The sequence below is a fragment of the Micromesistius poutassou genome (assembly GCF_964030765.1).
Source record: "Micromesistius poutassou genome assembly, chromosome: 10".
NCBI classification, from domain to species: Eukaryota; Metazoa; Chordata; class Actinopteri; order Gadiformes; family Gadidae; genus Micromesistius; species Micromesistius poutassou.
In genome coordinates this window covers 3,317,584-3,339,602 of record NC_140280.1, presented here as the reverse complement: position 1 = coordinate 3,339,602, position 22,019 = coordinate 3,317,584, and the positions used below count along the sequence as shown (strand labels likewise).

At 49.4% G+C, this 22,019-nt stretch overlaps 1 protein-coding gene across 1 annotated transcript; it reads left to right on the top strand.

The window, feature by feature from the left end:
* The first annotated feature begins 1,102 nt into the window (after positions 1 to 1,102).
* LOC311353943 (unconventional myosin-Ic-like) lies at positions 1,103 to 22,000 on the top strand. Its single transcript, XM_084473730.1, has 32 exons — positions 1,103 to 1,686; positions 7,003 to 7,161; positions 7,273 to 7,388; positions 8,776 to 8,974; positions 9,356 to 9,436; positions 9,901 to 10,080; positions 10,534 to 10,632; positions 10,813 to 10,926; positions 11,188 to 11,259; positions 11,354 to 11,473; positions 11,574 to 11,656; positions 12,178 to 12,283; positions 12,527 to 12,607; positions 12,845 to 12,936; positions 13,065 to 13,159; positions 13,456 to 13,502; positions 13,713 to 13,793; positions 15,046 to 15,151; positions 15,418 to 15,535; positions 17,032 to 17,145; positions 17,498 to 17,574; positions 18,024 to 18,092; positions 18,303 to 18,387; positions 18,594 to 18,753; positions 19,170 to 19,253; positions 19,428 to 19,521; positions 19,619 to 19,674; positions 20,213 to 20,348; positions 20,556 to 20,626; positions 20,709 to 20,806; positions 20,916 to 21,015; positions 21,698 to 22,000. The coding sequence occupies exons 1-32, from the start codon at positions 1,669 to 1,671 to the stop codon at positions 21,713 to 21,715; spliced, it is 3,129 nt and encodes a 1,042-aa protein (XP_084329856.1). The 5' UTR covers positions 1,103 to 1,668; the 3' UTR covers positions 21,716 to 22,000.
* The last annotated feature ends 19 nt before the right edge of the window (positions 22,001 to 22,019 follow it).

Here is a 22,019-nt window from a genome sequence, read left to right as displayed (position 1 = left end):
TCGGAGGTTTTGATGAACCTGGCAGGAGATGGAGAATGTTGTGTTCCTACTAATGAACAGAGGAGTAGTGGAGGGCGAGGAGAGGGTGGAGGAGGAGAGGAGGGGGAGCAGAAGAGGAGGATAGAAGAGTGGGGTAGGAGAGCAGGAAAGGCTGGACCAGAGGTGATCTGAAGGAGGGTGGAGGAACAGCAGAAGCGAGGATGCCTAGAGGATGAGACATCCTTGTCTAACCTTGCTCCTGGTCACCATACCTCCGGTCTCTCCACCCTAACCTGGGAGGCTCCACTCTAACCTGGGGGACTCCACCCTAACCGGGGAGACTCCACCCTAACCTCGGGAACTCCACACTAACCTGGTGGACTCCATCCTAACCTCAGGGAGACTCCACCCTAACCTGGTGGACTCCATCCTAACCTCAGGGAGACTCCACCCTAACCTGGTCGACTCCATCCTAACCTCAGGGAGACTCCACCCTAACCTCCATCCTACCAGCTGTGTCTTCTCCACCACCCCAGCAGGGACCACGTCTCTCCTCCAGCTGCTGATCAGCTGCATGTGTTTGTGAGGATGAGGAGGATAATGGGGATGATTTAAGGATTTGTTATTGGATGAAGAGGGACCTCCATGGAGGGAGTCGGCGTGCGTGTTCACTCATGTCCCCTTAGTCTAGCCTGCTCAGGGGAGAGAAGGGAGGGAGGAGAACTATAGAGAGAGAGAGGGGGAGAGAGATTTAGAGAGAGAGAGGGAGAGAGAGAGAGGGAGAGGGATAGCGAAAAGAGAGAGAGAGAGGGCGCGGCAGAGGCAAAGAAAGAATGTGGCTGAGCCCGGGTCACGTGACGGCAGGTTTTTTTAATCAGCTCTTTCTGTGATTTCATGTTAGCAGAGCAATGCTTTTTTTCCTCCCCAGCACTCACTCTACAGCAGCATACTTTCCACTGGGTGACGTGCTGCTGGACTTCCTGCCCTTGTTTGAGTTTAAAGGAAAAAGAGAGGGAGGGAGAGGGAGAGAGAGGTAGAGAGGGAGAGAGAGAGAGGGGAGGCGGGAGAGGTAGAGAGAGAGAGAGAGCAAGGAGGAGAGGGAGGTAGAGAGGGAGGTAGAGAGGTAGTGAGAGAGAGAGGGGGAGGGAAAGGGAGAGCTAGAAGGGTCTCCCTGACCTCATAAGTGAAGACGGATCAGCAGTATGAACCAGGAAAGCTGTTGTTGTGGTGTGTGTGTGTGAGTTGGTGTGTGCGTTGTGTGAGGGCTATGTGTGTCTGTTAACATACTTCTGTCTGATCTCCCCAGGGACACGACTCACTGAGAGGGAGGAGGAGAGAGGGAGAGACAGGGAGAGAGAGGGAGGAGGCGAGAGAGAGAGGGGAAACAAGGACAGAAGTGTGTGCAAGGAACTTCAGAGTGCAGAAAAGTAGGAGAAGAGAGAGGAGGAGGTTGTCGTACGTCTGGGAACGAGGAACTTGTGGTCGGAGGCGGATGAGGAGAAGCAGAGAGTCGTGCAGGAGTAAGAAGAAGGACCAGGAGGAGACAAGGAGGAGAACAGAAAGGGACCGGGAAGAGCAACAGGAGGAGACCAGGAGGATAACAGCAGGAGAACTGAAGGAGACCAGGAGGAGCAGCAGACCAAGAAGGAAACATCTAAGTTCACGCTGGCTCCGCAGCCACAGCCCAGGATGAGGTACCAGGCCCGGGTAAGACCTCCTTGATACACACAATATAATATACTGGATAGACACTACATACTTGTACATACTTATGCATACCTACATCATTCATCTGTACATGTACGCTGTCTTTCTACTGTAACCATGTGTTATGTAGAGCTGGGTATTCAGTGCTTCTACTCTTTATTTCTACTGTTACTCTCTTCTACTGTTCTCTATTCTACTGTACACTACGCTATGCTGCTCCACTCCCTACTCTGTGCTGCCAGGTGCACAACAAACAGACAAACAAACAGACAAACAAACAGACAACACATCATTCATAGCCCCACCAGCCACAGTGTCTTCAGAGGAGAGTCACACACTGCAGAGCCTTCCTCTCATGACTCAGAGAACGTCTCACAACTCTCTGTTGTCATCTTACTGCTGGGATGCTGCTCGTCTTCAGAAGTCTGGTGGAGGTGGTAGTGGTGATGGTAGTCCAAGGTGGAGGTGGATGTAGTTGTGGTGGTGGTAGTCCAGGGTGGAGGTGGATGTAGTGGTGGTGGTGGTAGTCCAGGGTGATGGTGGATGTAGTTGTGGTGGTGGTAGTCCAGGGTGGAGGTGGATGTAGTGGTGGTGGTGGTAGTCCAGGGTGGAGGTGGATGTAGTGGTGGTGGTGGTGGTGGTGCACTGCGGGGCAGCAGTCCTTATAAGGCCACCAGAGCCCCAGCCGTGGAGGTTAGTCAGCCGGCACGCGGCCAAGTCCCGCTCCTAAGTAACGCGGAGACGGTTGTCAACACACTGGGACCTAGAGGGGAACATAATACAGGCCTCGGAGCTGCAGGCTCTGACACACCACCCAGCCCCATGCTGTGGTCCTGTTTCTGGGGGCAAAGCAGGTAGCCCCAGGCTCAGGAGCAGCCAATGTCATGGCAATGGGTACGCAACTGGGAATGTTACTTCCTTTGATATGTGTCCGTCCGTCTGTCTGTCTATCGTTGTGTCAGTGGTGCTTCTGAATGTCCTGCAGAAGATATAAATATCAGCTGAGTCACGCGGGAAACATCTGCTGCTCTGCTTGGTCTGCTCCTCATTAGCAGATCTCTGGGACCAGTGCTCACATTCCTACTGGTAAACACATGGTGTACACCAGTACAAGGACCAGTACAGAGACCAGTGATCACATCCTACTGGTACGCACATGGTTACACCAGTAGAGAGACCAGCACTCACATCCTACTGGTATACACATGTTGTACACCAGTATACACATGTTGTACACCAGTACAGGGACCAGAGACCACATTCCTACTGGTACACACAGGGTGTACAACAGTACATGGACCAGCACCACCCTGGAAATCCAGAGTTCTTGCGAGAGCGCAATTTGAATTTGCTCAGCGAGTCACTCTGGGAACGAGCAATGTGCTCACAAAAGCGTTGCTGTTTTACTGATCGTATACGGCTCGATCGTATAAGTTTTATCTATTGGTTACCTCCGCTGGTCTGGATACGTCACCCCTTGTATTCTTCTGATTGGTCGTAGTGTTATCCAATTGCATGCAGTGATATTTTCAAATGCATGCTTGGTTCATTACTCATGCATTTTCATTACTCGTTGCCAGACCCTACAGCTTTCTAGATGGGGTCTGGATTTCAAGGCTAGACCAGCACCCACATTCCTACTGGTATACACATGGTTACACCAGAACAGTCACCAGGACCAGATGCTCTGCCATGTATTAATCCCTGTCTGTGAGCCTAGTGCTGGTCCGTATGGATAACATGAGGACCAGGCAGAACTAGCAGAACCTCTGGCCCCTGGTGTGGTGGGGATGAGCCCAAGTTGAAGGACAGCTGGCTGTCTTGGCAGGTTTGGCAGATTTGGTTATCATGAGATCAGATCACATGACTGTAGAGATATGTTCACAGGCTCTGCTCAATACACAAATAACAAATGCTGAATTACCCCCATTTAAGGAAATTCAACTGAAGGAAAGGTTTAAGGGAATGAGTCACGTAGTTATCCTTCTGGAAGAGCCTAAAGAACTAATGATTGTTTGGTGCCTACTAGAGTAAACTTCACAGAGACTGTGATGTGTCTATGGTCTGGTAGCTTAGCTATGATCAGCATGTTTGAGGTTTTCTAGTGTTCTTAGCGTTTTCAGGGTCTCCTAGCTTTTAGCTTTGCATGTTTTGGTCTGGAAGCTTACCGTGTTTTAAGCATATTGAAGATCTGGAAGCTGTGTTGTGTTGTGTTGTGTGTTGTGTGTGTGCACCCATGTGTGTGCGTGTATGCACACTCGTGTGCGTGTATTTGGCATGCGTGTGTGCCAGTGTGAGTGTGTGTGTGCCCGTGTGCGTGCACATATGCGTGCGTGCATGTGTGCACACTTGTTTGTTTGTGTGTGTGCATGCATCTGGCATGTATGCGTGTGTGTGTGTGTGTGTGCGTGTGTGTGTCCCTCCTCTGCCTTCCCTGGCTGCGGTCCAGTGTTGTCCTGGTGTTGTTGCAGGGTCTCCCAGTCTGGAGATAAGGAGGTTCAGATGACCTGATGAGGCCCTGGGGACCGGCCCTTTGTTCGGCCCTGTTGAGATCTGAGTTCAGGATCTCTGATTCAGAACCAAGCTGGAGCTGTGGGCTGCACCCAGATAGGCTGCTGAAGGGGTCCTCTGATGCATATGGGGTCACAGGAGGTGGCTGACATAAGCTTTAGATGTTTGATGAGCCATTTAGCAGATACATGTTTTTTTGACGGTGTGTATTGTACGGTATGTATTTAAAAGCTGACGGCCCAATGATTCCTATCCCCGAGCAATCGACTACTAACCAAGTGGTCTGTAGTGGAGCGATGATTACCGGGGCAGTGGTCTTACCGGCAGACAAACGTTTCATAGCTTGAGGGCCAAACGGTTTGGGAACCAATGCTACTGGACAGTGTAGAAGAGCGGTCCTCAAACTATGGGTCGGGACCCCAAATGGGTCGCAATCCAGTAGCATTGGTTTGGGAACCAATGCTACTGGACAGTGTAGAAGAGCGGTCCTCAAACTATGGGTCGGGACCCCAAATGGGTCGCAATCCAGTTGGAAGTGCGTCATGACCTGACAACACAGAACACTCTGAACACTGTGAAAACTCTGAACACTGAACACTCTGAACAACTGAACACAACAGAACATTCCAAACACTCACACTGTGAACACACCAGAACACTCTAGACCATCCTTTCATAAACTTTATGTCATGAGTTTTTATTGGATTGCCATTTGGCAGAATGAAATGCATAACGATGCTCTGAAACAATTTTCCTAATAAAAAAATAGAACGTTCTATTTTGCTACGCTGTTTTTCAGCTCAGATGATGTGTGCTCCACCTTAGCTCCTCCCCTATGCGCCCCTTTATTTTGGCCGAGGTAGTTGGAAGTTGACTTATTGGATTCCCTCACTGCCATGATTCTCCCCTGCCGAGGGCAGGTCTTCAACGCTAGACCCCCAGGACTCATACCCGGATCAGGTCTTCAGTTCCCCATGTCCCTTGTCGAATAGCCAATATCTTTAACAATAACAAACAAACAAAACACTTACAAACTACATGAACTGCGATTGAGATGTGTGATTATTTGAATACGCCCCCACAGCAGCGCGATGATGCTATACATTTCACTTTCAGTATAGATTACTGAGAGACGTCATTATTGTAAAAAGCGTGTGGAACTCCGCCTACTCGGGCCAGCCACTAAACGCTGAAGAACCAACCTATTTTATACAGTCTCTCAACAACAACTCATGACTGCGCGCAACAACTGCACAACGGCAAAGGCTTTTGACTAGTGTGCAAAATACCCAGTGTGAAACAGGGGGAGTTCTGAACACAACAGAACCAGTGGTCCTTAAGGAAAGGATCACTGGTTCTGAGGTGTTCAGAGTGTTTGGAGTGCTCTTGTGTGTCCAGAGTGTTTAAGGATGTTGGTGTGTTCAGAGTGTTCTGTATTTCCTTGTGTTCAGAGTGCTCATAGTGCTCAGAGTGTTAAGAGGGTTCTGTAGTGCTCAGAGTGTTCTATAGTGCTCAGAGTATGCAGTGGGGGGGGGGGACAGTGATTGTCTTTGGAGCCCGAGATGAAATAGTTGAAGATCTCCGGGTACAATTCCCATGTTCGATTCCCATGTCCACTGTCTACCTGTAGGCACCCTAGATGCCCCCTAGCCCCTAGCTTCATGACATGGACTTCAACTCACTGTCTAGCCCCTACCTACTCCTCAATGACATGGATCTGAACTTACTGTCTAACCCCTACCTACTCCTCAATGACATGGATCTGAACTTACTGTCTAACCCCTACTTACTCCTCAATGACATGGATCTGAACTTACTGTCTAACCCCTACCTACTCCTCAATGACATGGATCTGAACTTACTGTCTAACCCCTACCTGCTCCTCAATGACATGGATCTGAACTTACTGTTTAACTCCTACCTGCTCCTCAATGACATGGATCTGAACTTACTGTTTAACTCCTACCCACTACTCAATGACATGGATCTGCACTCACTGTCTAACCCCTACCTGCTCCTCAATGGCATGGATCTGAACTCTGAGTGTGAGTCTCTTTGGATAACCTTTCTGATAAATGACTACATTGTTCAACCTGTGTGAATGAAGTCAGACTGCAGACTGTTTAGCTGTCTGCAGTGGAGTTGACATGTACACACACACACACACACACACACACACACACACACACACACACACACACACACACACACACACACACACACACACACACACACACACACACACACACACACAAACAGCTTCTATCTCTGTCTCTCTCTGTCTACTGTCTCATTTGTTAAGCCTCCAGCCTTTGGAGCTGTTCCTAGTGTGTTTGTGTGTGTGTGTGTGTGTGTGTGTGTGTGTGTGTGTGTGTGTGTGTGTGTGTGTGAGTGAGAGAGAGTGTGTGGGGGTTTCCACAAAACATTTAATTCAAGGGTGTTGTTTTTTGGGTGCGTCATTAACTCTGAATCCCATGCTCCGTCACAGATGAATGTCTACATGTTCTCTTTTAATCAAGCCGATCCCAATCTAGATCTGTGGATCACGTTGCACTCAAACAAACCACCAAGCTGCCAGGCTTCAAGGCGAGAGGCCTCTGGCGGCCCCTTGTGGTCAGATGGGTGTAACTGAAACAGTAGTTTACATTAATATTGTAATTATATTAAAGTACAGCAGTGCAGTGCATAATTCAACAACCCTGTTTGTATCTCAACATGCAACTCCACCGGGCCTGAGAGGTAGGGGCTCTAGGAGGAGGTCTTCTGGGTGGTGTTAACCGTGCTCCTGCTCCTCTGCTCCTGCAGGAGGTGGGGGTGGACGGCCGGGTGCGTCTGGTGCTGGAGGGGGCGCTGACGGCCCGGGACCGCGTGGGCGTCCAGGACTTCGTCCTGCTGGAGAACTTCAACAGCGAGGCGGCCTTCATCGAGAACCTGAGGAGGAGGTTCACCGAGAACCTCATCTATGTAAGTCACTCGCTCACTCATATACTCAATTATATTTAATTAATGTGTGTTGCAGACCTACATGGGTTCGGTTCTGTATATATATTGTGTGTGTGTGTGTGTGTGTTGCAGACCTACATGGGTTCTGTCCTGGTGTCTGTGAACCCCTACAAGGATCTGGAGATCTACTCCCCGCAGCACATGGAGCGCTACAGAGGAGTGAGCTACTACGAGATCTCCCCCCACATGTAAGAGTGTTTCCTAAGATGCGTTGGTGTATTGATGAAGATATGAACCAGTGGTCAGTAAACCACGACGGGGTTCTTGTGACTAAATGTTGACACTGGCGCTGGCGGGTTCCTGGAACAGAATTACCAGCAGATGGACGGCCGACCAGGACCCCACACAATTGGAACATTACCAGCACACACACATACACACACACAAACACACAAATACACACATGCACACACCCAGCCTCGGTACAATGACCTGACACAGTGGACCATTACCAGGACACAAACACGCACACACACACACACACACACACACACACACAGCCGAGGGCCAATGCAGCTCAACTGATGGTGACCAATGGGAGGCCTTGTTCTTGCTTCCTGTCACCATAGAGACGTCCAGATGAAATTCCTGAGTGATTTGTTCTTTGTTGTGACAGTCTTGACGAATGAGCCATGAAATATGTCCACATTGTGGTGGTCGGTACAATCGGTCCAGAGGTCCAGTAGACCAGGCTGGGTCCATCCAGCTGGTCCACTCACTCCTCACTCCCGGTCCGGCCCACAACGTGCAGAGACATTGAGTCTAGAGCGTACGACCAAAAGGAAAGGTCATTGAACGCGTTTCACTAAGTTAAACAATAAAGGAAATAAACATATACGGGAAAAGTGATGAGTGAAATTAAATCTGAATAGCTGTAGTTAAAGATCTATGAATGCGAAACCAGACCTTTATAACAGCCCTGGAGGTACCAGACTAGACCTTTATCACATCCTGGAGGTCCAGACTTTGACACAGTCCTGGAGGTCCAGAGTAGACATTGACACAGTCCTGGAGGTACCAGACTAGACCTTTATCACAGTCCTGGAGGTCCAGAGTAGACCTTGACACAGTCCTGGAGGTACCAGACTAGACCTTTATCACAGTCCTGGAGGTCCAGAGTAGACCTTGACACAGTCCTGGAGGTACCAGACTAGACCTTTATCACAGTCCTGGAGGTACCAGAGTAGACCTTGACACAGTCCTGGAGGTACCAGACTAGACCTTTATCACAGTCCTGGAGGTCCAGAGTAGACCTTGACACAGTCCTGGAGGTACCAGACTAGACCTTTATCACAGTCCTGGAGGTACCAGACCTTGACACAGTCCTGGAGGTACCAGACTAGACCTTTATCATAGTCCTGGAGGTACCAGACCTTGACACAGTCCTGGAGGTACCAGACTAGACCTTTATCATAGTCCTGGAGGTACCAGACCTTGACACAGTCTTATCAGTGTATGTGAATATGTATGAATGATATGAATGCGGTCGGGATGTTATGTTCTGTAGAGTGATGGAGTCTGACAATAAGGAGACTAGCCATACTAACTGAAGCTCCTCCCCTGACCCCCTGTCAGCTACGCCCTCTCAGACAACACCTACCGGGCCATGAAGACCTCCCGGAGGGACCAGTGCATCCTGATCTCTGGGGAGAGCGGCGCCGGGAAGACGGAGGCCTCCAAGAAGATCCTGCTGTACTACGCCGTCTCCTGCCCCGCCCACCAGCGCATGGCCTCCCTCAGGGACTGTCTGCTGCAGTCCACCCCCATCCTGGAGGTACCGGACCTCTGACCTGTCTCTGTACTGTCTAACCCCTACCTGCTCCTTAATGACCTGTCTCTGTACTGTCTAACTCCTACCTGCTCCTTACTGACCTGTCTCTGTACTGTCTAACCCCTACCTGCTCCTTAATGACCTGTCTCTGTACTGTCTAACCCCTACCTGCTCCTTAATGACTTGTCTCTGTACTGTGTAACCCCATCCTGGGGTTACCAGACCTTTGACCTGTCTCTGTACTGTGTAACCCCATCCCGGGGTTATATATTTATTTAACCCCATCCTGGGGTTGCACAGGATGATTGTTGTTGTGGTTGAACTCACGTCCTATCCTGTGCTTCCCGCCTTGTCCTCTGGGGGGCGCTGTTCTGCCACGGCCAGGCCTTCGGCAACGCCAAAACACTCCGTAACGACAACTCCAGCCGCTTCGGGAAGTACATGGACATCCAGTTTGACTTCAGGGTGAGCCAGCCGCGGTTGAATAAAGTTGCTTGGTATGGTGGTATAGTTGATATAGTGTTTGGGCTGTTGGCTCTCAGCCAATCATTGTGGGTGGGAACGCTGAATGTCTACCTGTAGACATGTAGGCCTCCTACAGCAGGGTGACCCCTGACCCTCACCTGCTCAGTGCCCTTGGATAAATTCTTCTGTTTAATGACTAAATAGGTAATCGTTTTATTTGTGCTAATATTATATATATATATATATATATATATATATATTTATTTATTTATTTTTTATTTTTTTTTCCGATATATTTAGTATGTTTTATATCTTATTATATTAATTTTTTATTGTTCGAGTCTCATTTAAAGTAAATACACGCTTGGCTCCATTGAATATTTCTGGGAGCATCTCCGTGTCTTGTTGCTTCGTTTGAAGTGAATCGTGTACAAGTAGCTGACATTCCCCTGGCCGTCCACCAGGGGGTGCCGGTGGGCGCGCACATCCTGAACTACCTGCTGGAGAAGAGCCGCGTGGTGCACCAGAACCACGGCGAGAGGAACTACCACGTGTTCTACCAGCTGCTGGAGGGCGGGACCGAGGAGCAGTTGTTACACCTGCACCTGGACAGAAACCCCCAGAAATACCTCTACCTGGTCAAGGTGTGTGTGTGTGTGTGTGTGTGTGTGTGTGTGTGTGTGTGTGGGTGTGTGAGTGGGTGTGGGTGTGGGTGTGCTCTAGTACTGTACACAGTTCAAGTAAATAATGTATGCTGTGCATATATACTATACTTGAATATCATATAATCTACCATAGTATACTGTAATTTGTAGTAAATATGAAATAGTTAAGTAGTAAACTGCAAAGTAGCAAAATTACACTGTGTTAATTATAATGAACATGAATATATATATATAAGCCCCAGTCTGAAGGTATAATTTACTTGTAGTACACCATATATATTGTACTATATTGAGCCGTATTCAATCTGTGATCATCTTGGTCCCATCTAAACGCTGGCGGAACTGAATGCAGAATTCCTCATTCAGCTAGCATTAAGATCCAAGACGGCCACTAGTTGAGTGCGGCCCATAGCAGTGCTGTGTGTTGTGCAGGGAAACTGTCCCAGGGTCAGCTCCATGAACGATAAGAACGGCTGGAAGGCCCTGATGAAGGCCCTGACTGTCATCGGCTTCACCGAGGGAGAGGTGCAGGTATGAACCCCCTCACGCACACACACGCGCGCGCGCACACACACACACACACACACACTGACTGACTGACTGACTGACTGACTGACTGACTGACTGACTGACTGACTGACTGACTGACTGACTGACTGACTGACTGACTGACTGAAACGGTAACGGGGCGTGTCGTCCGTGTGTCTCCAGGAGCTTCTGGATGTCATCGCCAGCGTCCTCCACCTGGGGAACACTCAGTTTGGAGAGGAGGAGGACGGACAGACCTACGTTACCACGGAGGTGGAGATCAAGACCCTCACCCAGGTCAGTAGGGGTCTCTGGCTGCCCCCCAGGGGGGCGTGTGGCAGGGAGACTGCCGCTCTCACACTGAGGCAGTCCCCCCCCCCGCCCACCACAGACCATCTCCCAGAGCAGCTCACCCACTGGAGCCGACGATGGCCATCCTAACAGATTGCATGCAAATTACATCTTTCACTAACTTGAACTGACAATGCTTGTGTGTGTGTGTGTGTGTGTGTGTATGTGTGTATGTGTGCGTGTGTGTGTGTGTGTGTGTGTGTGCAGCTGCTAGGCGTGGACGGGGCAGCCCTCACTGAAGCTCTGACCCACAAGAAGCTGACAGCCAATGGGGAGGAGGTGAGGAATCTGTGACGTCATCCTCTTGGTTGGGTGGTGTATGTCATATATATGTATCTATATATATATGATGTATATCCTCTCTGGGTTCCAGATGATCTCACCGCTGACCTTCGAGCAGGCGGGTGCGGCCCGCGATGCGCTGGCCCAGGCGGTGTACGGCCGCACCTTCACCTGGCTGGTGGAGAAGATCAACCAATCGCTGGCCCTCCAGGTGAGACATGCTGTGTGGTCTGGGGGGTTATCCCCTCCACCTCTGGTGGCGTGCGCTCTGAGGTACAGTGTGTGTTTCCCCCCCCCCCCCCCCCTCCCAGGGCGACGGGACCCCCTGCAGAGACGGCTCCTCTGTCATCGGCCTGCTGGACATCTACGGCTTTGAGGTCTTCCAGCACAACAGGTGAGTCCTCCCTCACCTCCTCACCCCTCCATAATTCACCCCCCCCCCTCCTCACCCTCATCTCCTCACCCTCACCTCCTCTCCCCTTCATCCTTCACCCCCTCCTCACCCTCACCTCCTCTCCCCTTCATCCTTCAACCCCTCCTCACCCTCACCTCCTCAACCCTTCATCTTTCACCCCCTCCGCACCCTCACCTCCTCACCCCTTCATCCTTCACCCCCTCCGCACCCTCACCTCCTCAACCCTTCATCCTTCACCCTCTCCTCACCCTCACCTCCTCAACCCTTCATCATTCACCTCCTCCTCACCCCCTCTCCTCCCACCCCGACTTCACCCCGACCCGACCTCACCCCTTCATCCTTCACCCCCTCCCCTCCCATCGCCTCTCCCCCCCTTCATCTCCTCACCCCTTCATCTCCTCACTCCCAGACCTCAGGACCAGAGGCCTGAACCCCAGTGGTCTCCTTACCTGACGGTGTCAGGACCGGGGTCCTAACCTGGTCTCCTCTCCTCCCCTCAGCTTTGAGCAGTTCTGCATCAACTACTGCAACGAGAAGCTGCAGCAGCTGTTCATCGAGCTCACGCTGCGCTCGGAGCAGGAGGAGTACGAGACGGAGGGCATCGCCGTGAGTCTGGGGCCCTCAGGGTCCTTTAGGTTCAGCTCTGGTCTACCTGCAACACTGAAATGAGCACGTCAAATATGTAGATTTAGTAGTATTGTAAGTAGTATGTGTTTTAACAGTTGATTATAATCTCTCTCCTCTCTCCTCCCTCCTCCATCCTCCCTCCCCTCTCTCCTCTCTCCTCCATCCTCCCTCCCCTCTCTCCTCTCTCCTCCATCCTCCCTCCCCTCTCTCCTCTCTCCTCAGTGGGAGACGGTGCAGTATTTTGACAATAAGGTCATCTGTGACCTCATCGAGGAGAAGCACAAGGGCATCATCTCCATCCTGGTACGGTAACCGTCCCCGTTTCCCTAGTGACCCACGCACACTGTATCCATCCCTGCCCCTGTGTTTCCATAGTGACCCATGTGTTTGGGTCACAAACACATCCGGTGTGCGGATGTAGCCATGTTTATGATTGGTGGAGAGATGGGTTGTTTCCATAGCAACCTGTTTGTTCGTGATTGGAGGAGACTAAAGGTGTGTGTGTGTGTGTGTGTGTGTGTCCATGTGCGTGTGTCGCAGGACGAGGAGTGTGTGAGACCAGGTGAGGCATGTGACCTGTCTTTCCTTGAGAAGCTTGAGGACACGCTAGGAGGCCACGCCCACTTTGTCACGTAAGTCCCTTCACACACACACACACACACACACACACACACACACACACACACACACACCTGACAACCATCATCTGTGTGTGTGTGTGTGTGTTTGTGTGTGTGCTTGTGTTTGTGTGTGTGTGTAGTCACAAGCTGGCCAATGGGAAGACTCGCAGGGTGCTGAGCCGCGAGGAGTTCAGACTGCTGCACTACGCCGGAGAGGTCAACTACACCGTCACCGGTCAGCTGTCAATCATCTCACAGCATCATAATCCATCAGTGTTGCATTAGCGTCCTCTGCTGGGCTGTCCCTTGGCTCTGCCCTGTGTGAAAGGGTTCGAGACAGAAACGTTCCAGAACGTAGCTGCATGTGTGAATAGTGAAAATCACTATTCACTATATAGGGTTAGCCCAGTAATTGACCTGGAACTAAGGGGCTTAACTAAAACTATTTACAACTGAACCTGAACACAAAATCCTAACCATGACCCCTGACCCCTATGCTAATGCTGATTCCGAAAACATTGACATCTCCAGGTTTCCTGGACAAGAACAATGACACCCTGTACAGGAGCCTGAAAGAGGTGAGTCCCAAGCAGCCCTGGATCAGAAAGATCCTGGTCCTCTCAGAACCCTAGACCAGGTCCTGTGAGTGAGTGAGTGAGTGAGTGAGTGAGTGAAACAGACAGACAGAGAGGGAGAGAGCATGAGATGAATGACGAGAGAAACATTGTTTCTTTCGTCATTCATCAACAATGTTTCCTCTCATGTCATGTGAATCTTCATCTCTGCAGGTCATGTGTCAGTCTACCAACCGGATCGTGGGACACTGCTTCCGCAGAGGCGAAGTCGTTGACCAAAAACGTCCTGAAATGGTTTGTGACATTCAGTTCCCTTCCTCTCTTGCTCCACCCCCCTTTCCCTACTTCCCCCCTCTCTCTCACACCCACACAACCACACATCTCTCTCTCTCTCTCTCTCACTCTCTCTCTCTCTCTCTCTCTCTCTCTCTCTCTCTCTCTCTCTCTCTCTCTCTCTCTCTCACTCACAGGAGCAGCCATGTTAAAGAAGTGTAATGTAGTAGTAGTGTAATGTAGTAGTGGTGTAAAGTAGTAGTAGTGTAATGTAGCATTAGTGTAATGTGGTAGTAATGTAGTAGTAGTAGTGTAATGTAGTAGCAATGTAGTTGTGGTGTAAAGTAGCAGTAGTGTAACCTGGTGTCCTGGGGCCTCATGTACAAAGCTTGCTTATGCACAAAAAAGCTGCGTAAGCAACTTTCATGCAAACGTTCGGATGTACAAAGACTGACTTGACATGAGAAAGTGCTGTTCTCCACGCAAACTAAATGCCTGGCTTACGCACATTTCTGCTGCATTTTGTCAGTTGGCGGCACATAGAGGCAATGCAGCGCAACAACATTAGGCCTACTCGATCACAAGTCATGAAGTAATATTGCAATATGAGGCTAGTTCAAAGTGGATTCGAACGTCGGAATGCGTGAGCTTAAATGCGCTTCAATCATGCGTTATTGTTGTCGAAACGCATAATGTGACACTGTTGTAAGACTAAACTTAAACAGACTCATAAAACTAAATTGTCAATATTGGAATTAAAAGGAAATTAAAAGGAAGCCCCAGCAATATTATTTTGAGTGATGGCTTGTTTATTAAACGTTACATATTTTCCGGACCACGCATGACATCTGGTGCGTGCGTGCGTGTGCAGTGTTGGCCTTGTTAGAAGATATTCAAAATGAACGGGTGTTCCGCGACTATTATGATTTTTTGGCTCATGTTGATGACTGGCTTATCAGCCGATTCAGATTCCCAAGAGCTATCCTCTTGGAACTATGTATTTCTCCTAACGAGGGCACTACTGCAGGCCTATTTATACTAATTAGCATATTAAATGAGGGAGGAGACTGGGCGGAGAGTCGGGTCGTGCATGTGCGCTCAATTTCACGTTAATTGGGATGTACAAAGAGAATCTGCGTGAAATCGTGCTTACGCAAGGATTGATATATCCAGATTTTTTTGTGCACAGCAGCTTTCCAGATTTTGGCGTCCGCAAAGTTGTAGTCAGAAATCCATGCAAGTCTCAGTACATGAGGCTCCTGGTGTTTTGCAGGCGGCCACCCAGTTTAAGAACAGCCTGACCAAGCTGATGGAGACCCTGATGTCTAAGGAGCCGTCGTACGTCCGCTGCATCAAACCCAATGATGCCAAGCAACCAGGTGGACTCTCCTCTCAGCCGGAATGGCATTTTTCTTAATCTCATAGTGTCCTATTCCAACCAAAAACAGGAAGTTTACTCATGCTTTAAAGTTGTTGACCTTGTGTTTCTCATTCCTTTTGGCTTCTCAGCACTCAGAGGGTTTGTAACTGGCTCAGTGTGGATGTGGGGTTTGGTGGATGAATCTGCTCCATGACGCCATGTGAACGTAGACGTGAGACGCTCTGGTCCTGCCGGCTCCTCTAACGCTGTCCATATGTCCTGCAGGGCGCTTTGACGAGGTGCTGGTCAGACACCAGGTGAAGTACCTGGGCCTCATGGAGAACCTGCGCGTCAGGAGGGCAGGGTTCGCCTACCGACGACACTTTGAAGCCTTCCTTCAGAGGTGATGACCTTTGACATAATGACCTAAGCCCTAATGACCTTTGGGCTTAATGACCTAGTGATGTAAACACATAGTGAAATGGTGACATCATGACCTAGTGATGTAAACACATAGTGAAATGGTGACATCATGACCTAGTGACGTAAACACATAGTGAAATGGTGTTACGGTGCCCTTATACCTCTGTTAGCAGCATTTGGACAACCCAACATAAAGAGTCTGACGACAGGGTTAAGGGGAAAATCAATGTCTTCACTTGTGGAAAACAGATCTTTTAGTTCCACATAAGAGGAACAACCGACTGCAAAAACCCCATCAACAGAAAAGACCAAGGTGGTTACCAGATGACAGGCAAGAAAAATGTATAAAGGAAAAACATCACACTCACTAGCTGGGTGGAGCAGCTTACCTGACTCCCGAGCCCGACGCACAACTCGCGGAGCGGACAAATCAGAACAGTGCGTCTTCCGGGTAAACTAACTGGCTACCCTAGCTGATCTTATTCTTAAGGTGAAGAAAGTAACCACCAAGGTAAAACAAATGTAACAAATGTAAAGTGTTGACAGTATTCAACAGCATTTAGTAATGATTAACAATGTTTAACACAGAGTAACCGAAGGTATAGGTGTGCCAGCATCTGTGCTCAATAGGAGAGAGAGAGAGCCAACATCTTCCACTTGGCTTTATATGAGTGGGGGCAGCGCCAACAATCAGGGAGAGCCAGTCAGCACCTCGTAGCCACAATGCTCACATATTAGTGCAAGCACACCAAGGCAACACAAAAGCCAGTTCAATATAGTACTACCACGTAACAAATGGTGACATCATGACCTAGTGACGTAAAGACATAAGCCGTTTCTCAATACCAAGTACGCGGACTACGTTCTCGCGGACTTGGAAGTACGTACTTGGCAAGTCCGGACTTTCAAGTACGGACTTCCGAGAACGCGAGTACGCACCTGCAATTGGAACAGCAGCGGACTCGATGATGCATTCTGGGATATTTAACGGTCCCAAGTCCACACGAGTCACCTCCGATGCATCCTCGGTAGAACGGCCTCATCGAGAACGCATCGAGAACACTTCCGGGTTTTACGACAGTACTCGCGTTCTCGCGTACTTGGAATTGGAACAGTGCTTGGGCTACCACTGATGACGTTTATCGAGAACGCAAGTACACGAGAACGCACGAGAACGCGAATTGAGAAACGGCCATAGTGAAATGGTGACATCATGACCTAGTGACGTAAACACATAGTGAAATGGTGACATAATGATCTATGATGTAATGTCCTAGTGACATAATGATGTAGTGATGCAATTATGTAGTGATGTATTGTAAATTACGTGATGATGTAGTGCAGTAATGATGTCATGTGAATTATGTGGTGATTTAATGACGTAATGATTTGTTTTGAGATAATGATGTAGTGCAGTAATGATGTAATGACATAATGATTTAGTGACGTAATGTAAATGGTGTAACGTCTCTCCAGATACAAGCCGCTGTGCCCTGAGACGTGGCCCGTGTGGCAGGGAGAGCTGGCTGACGGCGTCTCCACCCTGGTCCAGTGCCTGGGCTACAAACCAGAGGAGTACAAGATGGGCAGGTACCTAGTACTGACTTAATACCCTGTAACAGAGCACAATATGGGGAGGTACCTAGTACTGACTGTATACCCTGTAACAGGGGAGATGGAAGGTACCTAGTACTTAATGAATACCCTGTAACAGAGGAGATGGGGGGTACCTAGTACTGACTGTATACCCTGTAACAGAGGAGATGGGAGGTACCTAGTACTTACTGTTTAACCTGTTCCAGGAGGAAGTGAATCATAATATGGTGCTAGCTGTTGGGAATGCTGATGAAGGTGATGATATGGAAGATGATGATGATGATGATGATGATGATGATGATGATGATGATGATGATGATGATGAGGTGACCAACTCTCTCCACAGATCCAAGATCTTCATCCGCCTGCCCAAGACTCTGTTCACCACCGAAGACGAGCTTGAAGCCAAGAAGCCCGACATCGGTGAGTAGGGAGGGGCTCTGAGCAGGGTGGAGTCAGACCCCCTGAGTGCTGAGCAGGGTGGAGTCAGACCCCCTGAGTGCTGAGCAGGGTGGAGTCAGACCCCCTGAGTGCTGAGCAGGGCGGAGTCAGACCCCCTGAGTAGTGAGCAGGGTGGAGTCAGACCCCCTGAGTGCTGAGCAGGGCGGAGTCAGACCCCCTGAGTGCTGAGCAGGGTGGAGTCAGACCCCCTGAGTAGTGAGCAGGGTGGAGTCAGACCCCCTGAGTGCTGAGCAGGGTGGAGTCAGACCCCCTGAGTGCTGAGCAGGGTGGAGTCAGACCCCCTGAGTGCTGAGCAGGGTGGAGTCAGACCCCCTGAGTAGTGAGCAGGGTGGAGTCAGACCCCCTGAGTACTGAGCAGGGTGGAGTCAGAGATGGAGCGTGTGACGGAGCGTCTCTGTGTTGTGTTGCAGCGTTGATCCTCCAGACGTCGTGGAGAGGATACAGAGAGAGAGCCAAGTACAAGCGCATCCGGAACGCAGGTCAGGAGGGTGTCCATGTGGGACCTCCTCACCACTAACACCATTATATACATTATATACATGTTGGACCTCCCCACCACGAACACCATTATATACATTATATACATGTTGGACCTCCTCACCATTAACACCATTATGTACACGTTGGACCTGCTCACCACTAACACTATTATAAACATTATATACATATGTGTGTGCATGTATGTGTAGTCATAGTGATCCAGGCTGCGTGGCGTGGAACGAAAGCTCGCAGGAGAGCTAGGAGACGACGAGATGCAGCAGACTTAATACGAAGGTAACCGGAAATATACTGGAATATCCTGGAATATACTGGAATATACTGGAATATAATGAGATATACTGAGATATACTGGAATATACTGAACCATTTCCCACAAGTGGGTTTGTACATTACGGCGTAGTAAACACTGGATGCAGAAGCAGAAGTGAACCTTCAGCGTGTGTTGGTGTGTGAGCAGCGTTTCCTGTGCCCTGTGCCAGGCTGATTAAGGGCTTCATCCACCGCAACGAGGAGTACGGCCCCGACAACGACTACTTCCTGGACCACGTGCGCTGCTCCTTCCTGAAGTCTCTGCGCAGGAACCTCCCCCGCAGCGTGCTGGACAAGAGCTGGCCCACCCCGCCGCCCTCCCTCACACAGGTACTCCCTAGTCACACACTCGTAAGTCACACACTCGTTAGTATAACACACTCGTTAGTCACACACTCGTTAGTCACATACTCATTAATATTAAATACTCGTTAGTCACACACTCGTTAGTATAACACTCATTAGTATAACATACTTGTTATTCACATACTCATTAGTATAACATACTTGTTATTCACATACTCATTAGTATAACATACTTGTTAGTCACATAATCACTAGTTTTACATACTCATTAGTCATATACTCGTTAGTCACATGCCCGTTAGTATTAAATACGTGTTAGTCACACACTCGTAAGTAGAACATACTCATTAGTTGGAGGTTAGGATATTACTATTATTATATTGTATTATTATATTGTATCATTATTGTATTGTATGTATGATGATGTTGTGATGCTGCAGGCCTCAGAGGAGCTGCGCAGGCTGAACATGAGGAACATGGTGAGGAAGTTCTGCCTTGGGATCCTACCGGAGTGGAGGAAGCAGGTACCATGACATCATCCTTCACTCACCCTCACACCCTCACTATTTCCCTCACTCACTCTTTCTCCACACTCACACCCTCACTCATTCATTCACTCACTCACTCACTCTCTCTCTCTCCACACTCACACACTCTCTCACTCACTCACCCTCTCACTCACTCACCCGTCCCCCCAGATGGACCAGAAGGTGGTGGCCAGTGAGGTCTTCAGAGGACAGAAGGACAGCTATCCTCCCAGTGTCGCTGCTCTCTTCCTGGGGACACGACTCGGTGGGTGCATGCACACACACCCACACATGCACGCACAAACGCACACACACAACCCACCTTGCGTAAACTCTCTTTTTTTCTCTCTCTCTCTCTCCAGAGAGCGAGCAGATCAACCTAAAAGTGGTCCAGACCCTCGGCAGTGAAAAGGTCCAGGTAAACGACCCTGAATATCAAATGTCCAGGTAAACAACCCTAAATATCAAATGTCCAGGTAAACTACCCTGAATATGTAATGTCAGTTAAACTACCCTGAATATGTAATGTCAGGTAAACTACCCTGAATATGTAATGTCAGGTAAACTACCATGAATAGTTTATAGTCCAGGTCAACATAATTATCCTAGACCGACCCCAGGGGTTCTCTCACTGGTTCTTCCAGTGGCTCCTGTTAGCCTGGTCTGCCCCAGGACCCAGGAGAGGTTTAGTGCCATCAAATAATGAAGCCATCACCCGGTCTGAAGAGTGAGAGTCTCTGTAGTGTTCAGCAGAACACTGTTCCCCAGGTCAAACATACCACCAAATTGAATGGACAGGGCATGTTCTAAAGCAACAGAACCTTTGTGTTTGTCACAAAGAATGACAACCACTGATCTCCCTCCTATTCCTTTCACTCATTCTCATCTCCGTCCTCCTCCTCCTCCTCCTCCTCCTCCTCCTCCTCCTCCTCCTCCTCCTCCTCCTCCTCCTCCAGTACGGGGTGTCGGTCACTAAGTACGACCGCAGAGGCTTTAAGCCCCGCCCCCGCCAACTGCTGCTGACGGGCTCAGCGATCGTCTTGGTGGAGAAGACCAAGATCAAGCAGAGGATAGACTACGACGCACTCAGAGGTGGGGCTCTCTCTACCTCTCTCTCTCTCTCTCTCTCTCTCTCTCTCTTTCTTTACCTCTCTCTCTACCTTTCTCTCTCTCTTCCTCTCTCTACCTCTCTACCACTATCTGCCTTTCTCTCTCTCTCTCTCTCTCTTCCTCTCTCTTTCCCTCCCTCTGTGTGTGTGTGTGTGTGTGTGTGTGTCACCATTTCAATGTGTTTCTCAGGAATCTCAGTGAGCCGCCTCAGCGACGGGATCCTCGTCCTGCACGTGCTCTGTGAGGACAACAAGCAGAAGGTACCGCTCTGACCTCTGACCTCTGACTCGAACCTTAACCCTGACCGCTGACCCCTGACCCTTGACCCTGTGTCTCTGCCAGGCGGACCTGGTGCTTCTGTGTGATCATGTGATCGAGGTGGTGACCAAGGTCGCCATAATGGCCAACAAGGTTGACCAGGTCAACGTGAGCCAGGGCAGGTCGGTCTCAGATCAATAATCAATACATATCCTGTTAGTCTTAATCAATACTCATAGGTCTGTGGTGCTGAGCGGATCAATACTCGTCGGTCTCTGCTGTGTGTCCCAGCATCAGGTTCTCTGCAGCGCGCAGCAAGGAGGGCGTGGTGGACTTCACCAGGGGCCCGGAGCTGAAGGTGGCCAAGGGCAAGCATGGACACCTGCTGGTGGTGAGGAGGGGGAGAGGGAGAGGAGGAGAGGAGAGGAGAGGAGGAGAGGGGAGGGGAGGGGAGGGGAGCGGAGGGGAGAGGAGAGGAGAGAAGGAGCGAGGAGAGGAGAGGAGAGGAGTAGAGGAGAGAGGAGAGGAGAGGGGAGAGGAGAGGAGAGGAGAGGAGGGGAGGGGAGAGGAGAGGAGAGGATAGGAGTAGAGGAGAGAGGAGAGGAGGGGATAGGAGTAGAGGAGAGAGGAGAGGAGAGGCGAGGGGAGATGAGAGGAGAGGAGAGGGGAGAAGAGAGGAGAGGAGGAGAGGGGAGGGGAGAGGAGAGGGGTAGAGAGGAGGGGAGAGGAGAGGGGTAGAGAGGAGAGGAGGGGAGAGGAGAAGAGAGGGCAAGCATGGACACCTGCTGGTAGTGAGGAGGGGAAGAGGGGAGACTGGTGGTGGTGAGGGGGAGGAGAGTTAATAGTTCATAATAGTACATAGTAGTTATTATTTAATAATAGATCATAGTTAATAATTGTTATTTCTTAATAATAGATAAGAGCCAATAATAGCTAACAATAGTTAACAGTACATAATAGATAAAAGCTAATAATCAAAGTTCATAGTAGTTTATTTAATGATAGATAATTGTTAATAAAAGTTAATATAGCTACATAGATCTTAATGGCTGTGTTCATCTCTTTTCTTTCAGACCGCCCGACAGGTGTGACTCTAAAGACCGACTGACTGATTCATTCATTCATTCATTCATTCATTGACCCATGAAGTTTCCGTGTTCTTCTGAGGAGCGGAGCAGAAACTGAAGTCCTTCTCGCTTCCTTTTGTTTCAAATATTCTTATCATTCTATGTATTATTTTAATATTTTTTAATATTATAACAGCCACTCACTGACCGCATCGAATAAATTCATGTTTTTCTCTGTTGCCACGTGATATAACGGATGATTTCCACTACATTGTGTCTAATGTTTTGATTAACCAATCTTTTGTAATAATAAAAATGTATCTTAAAT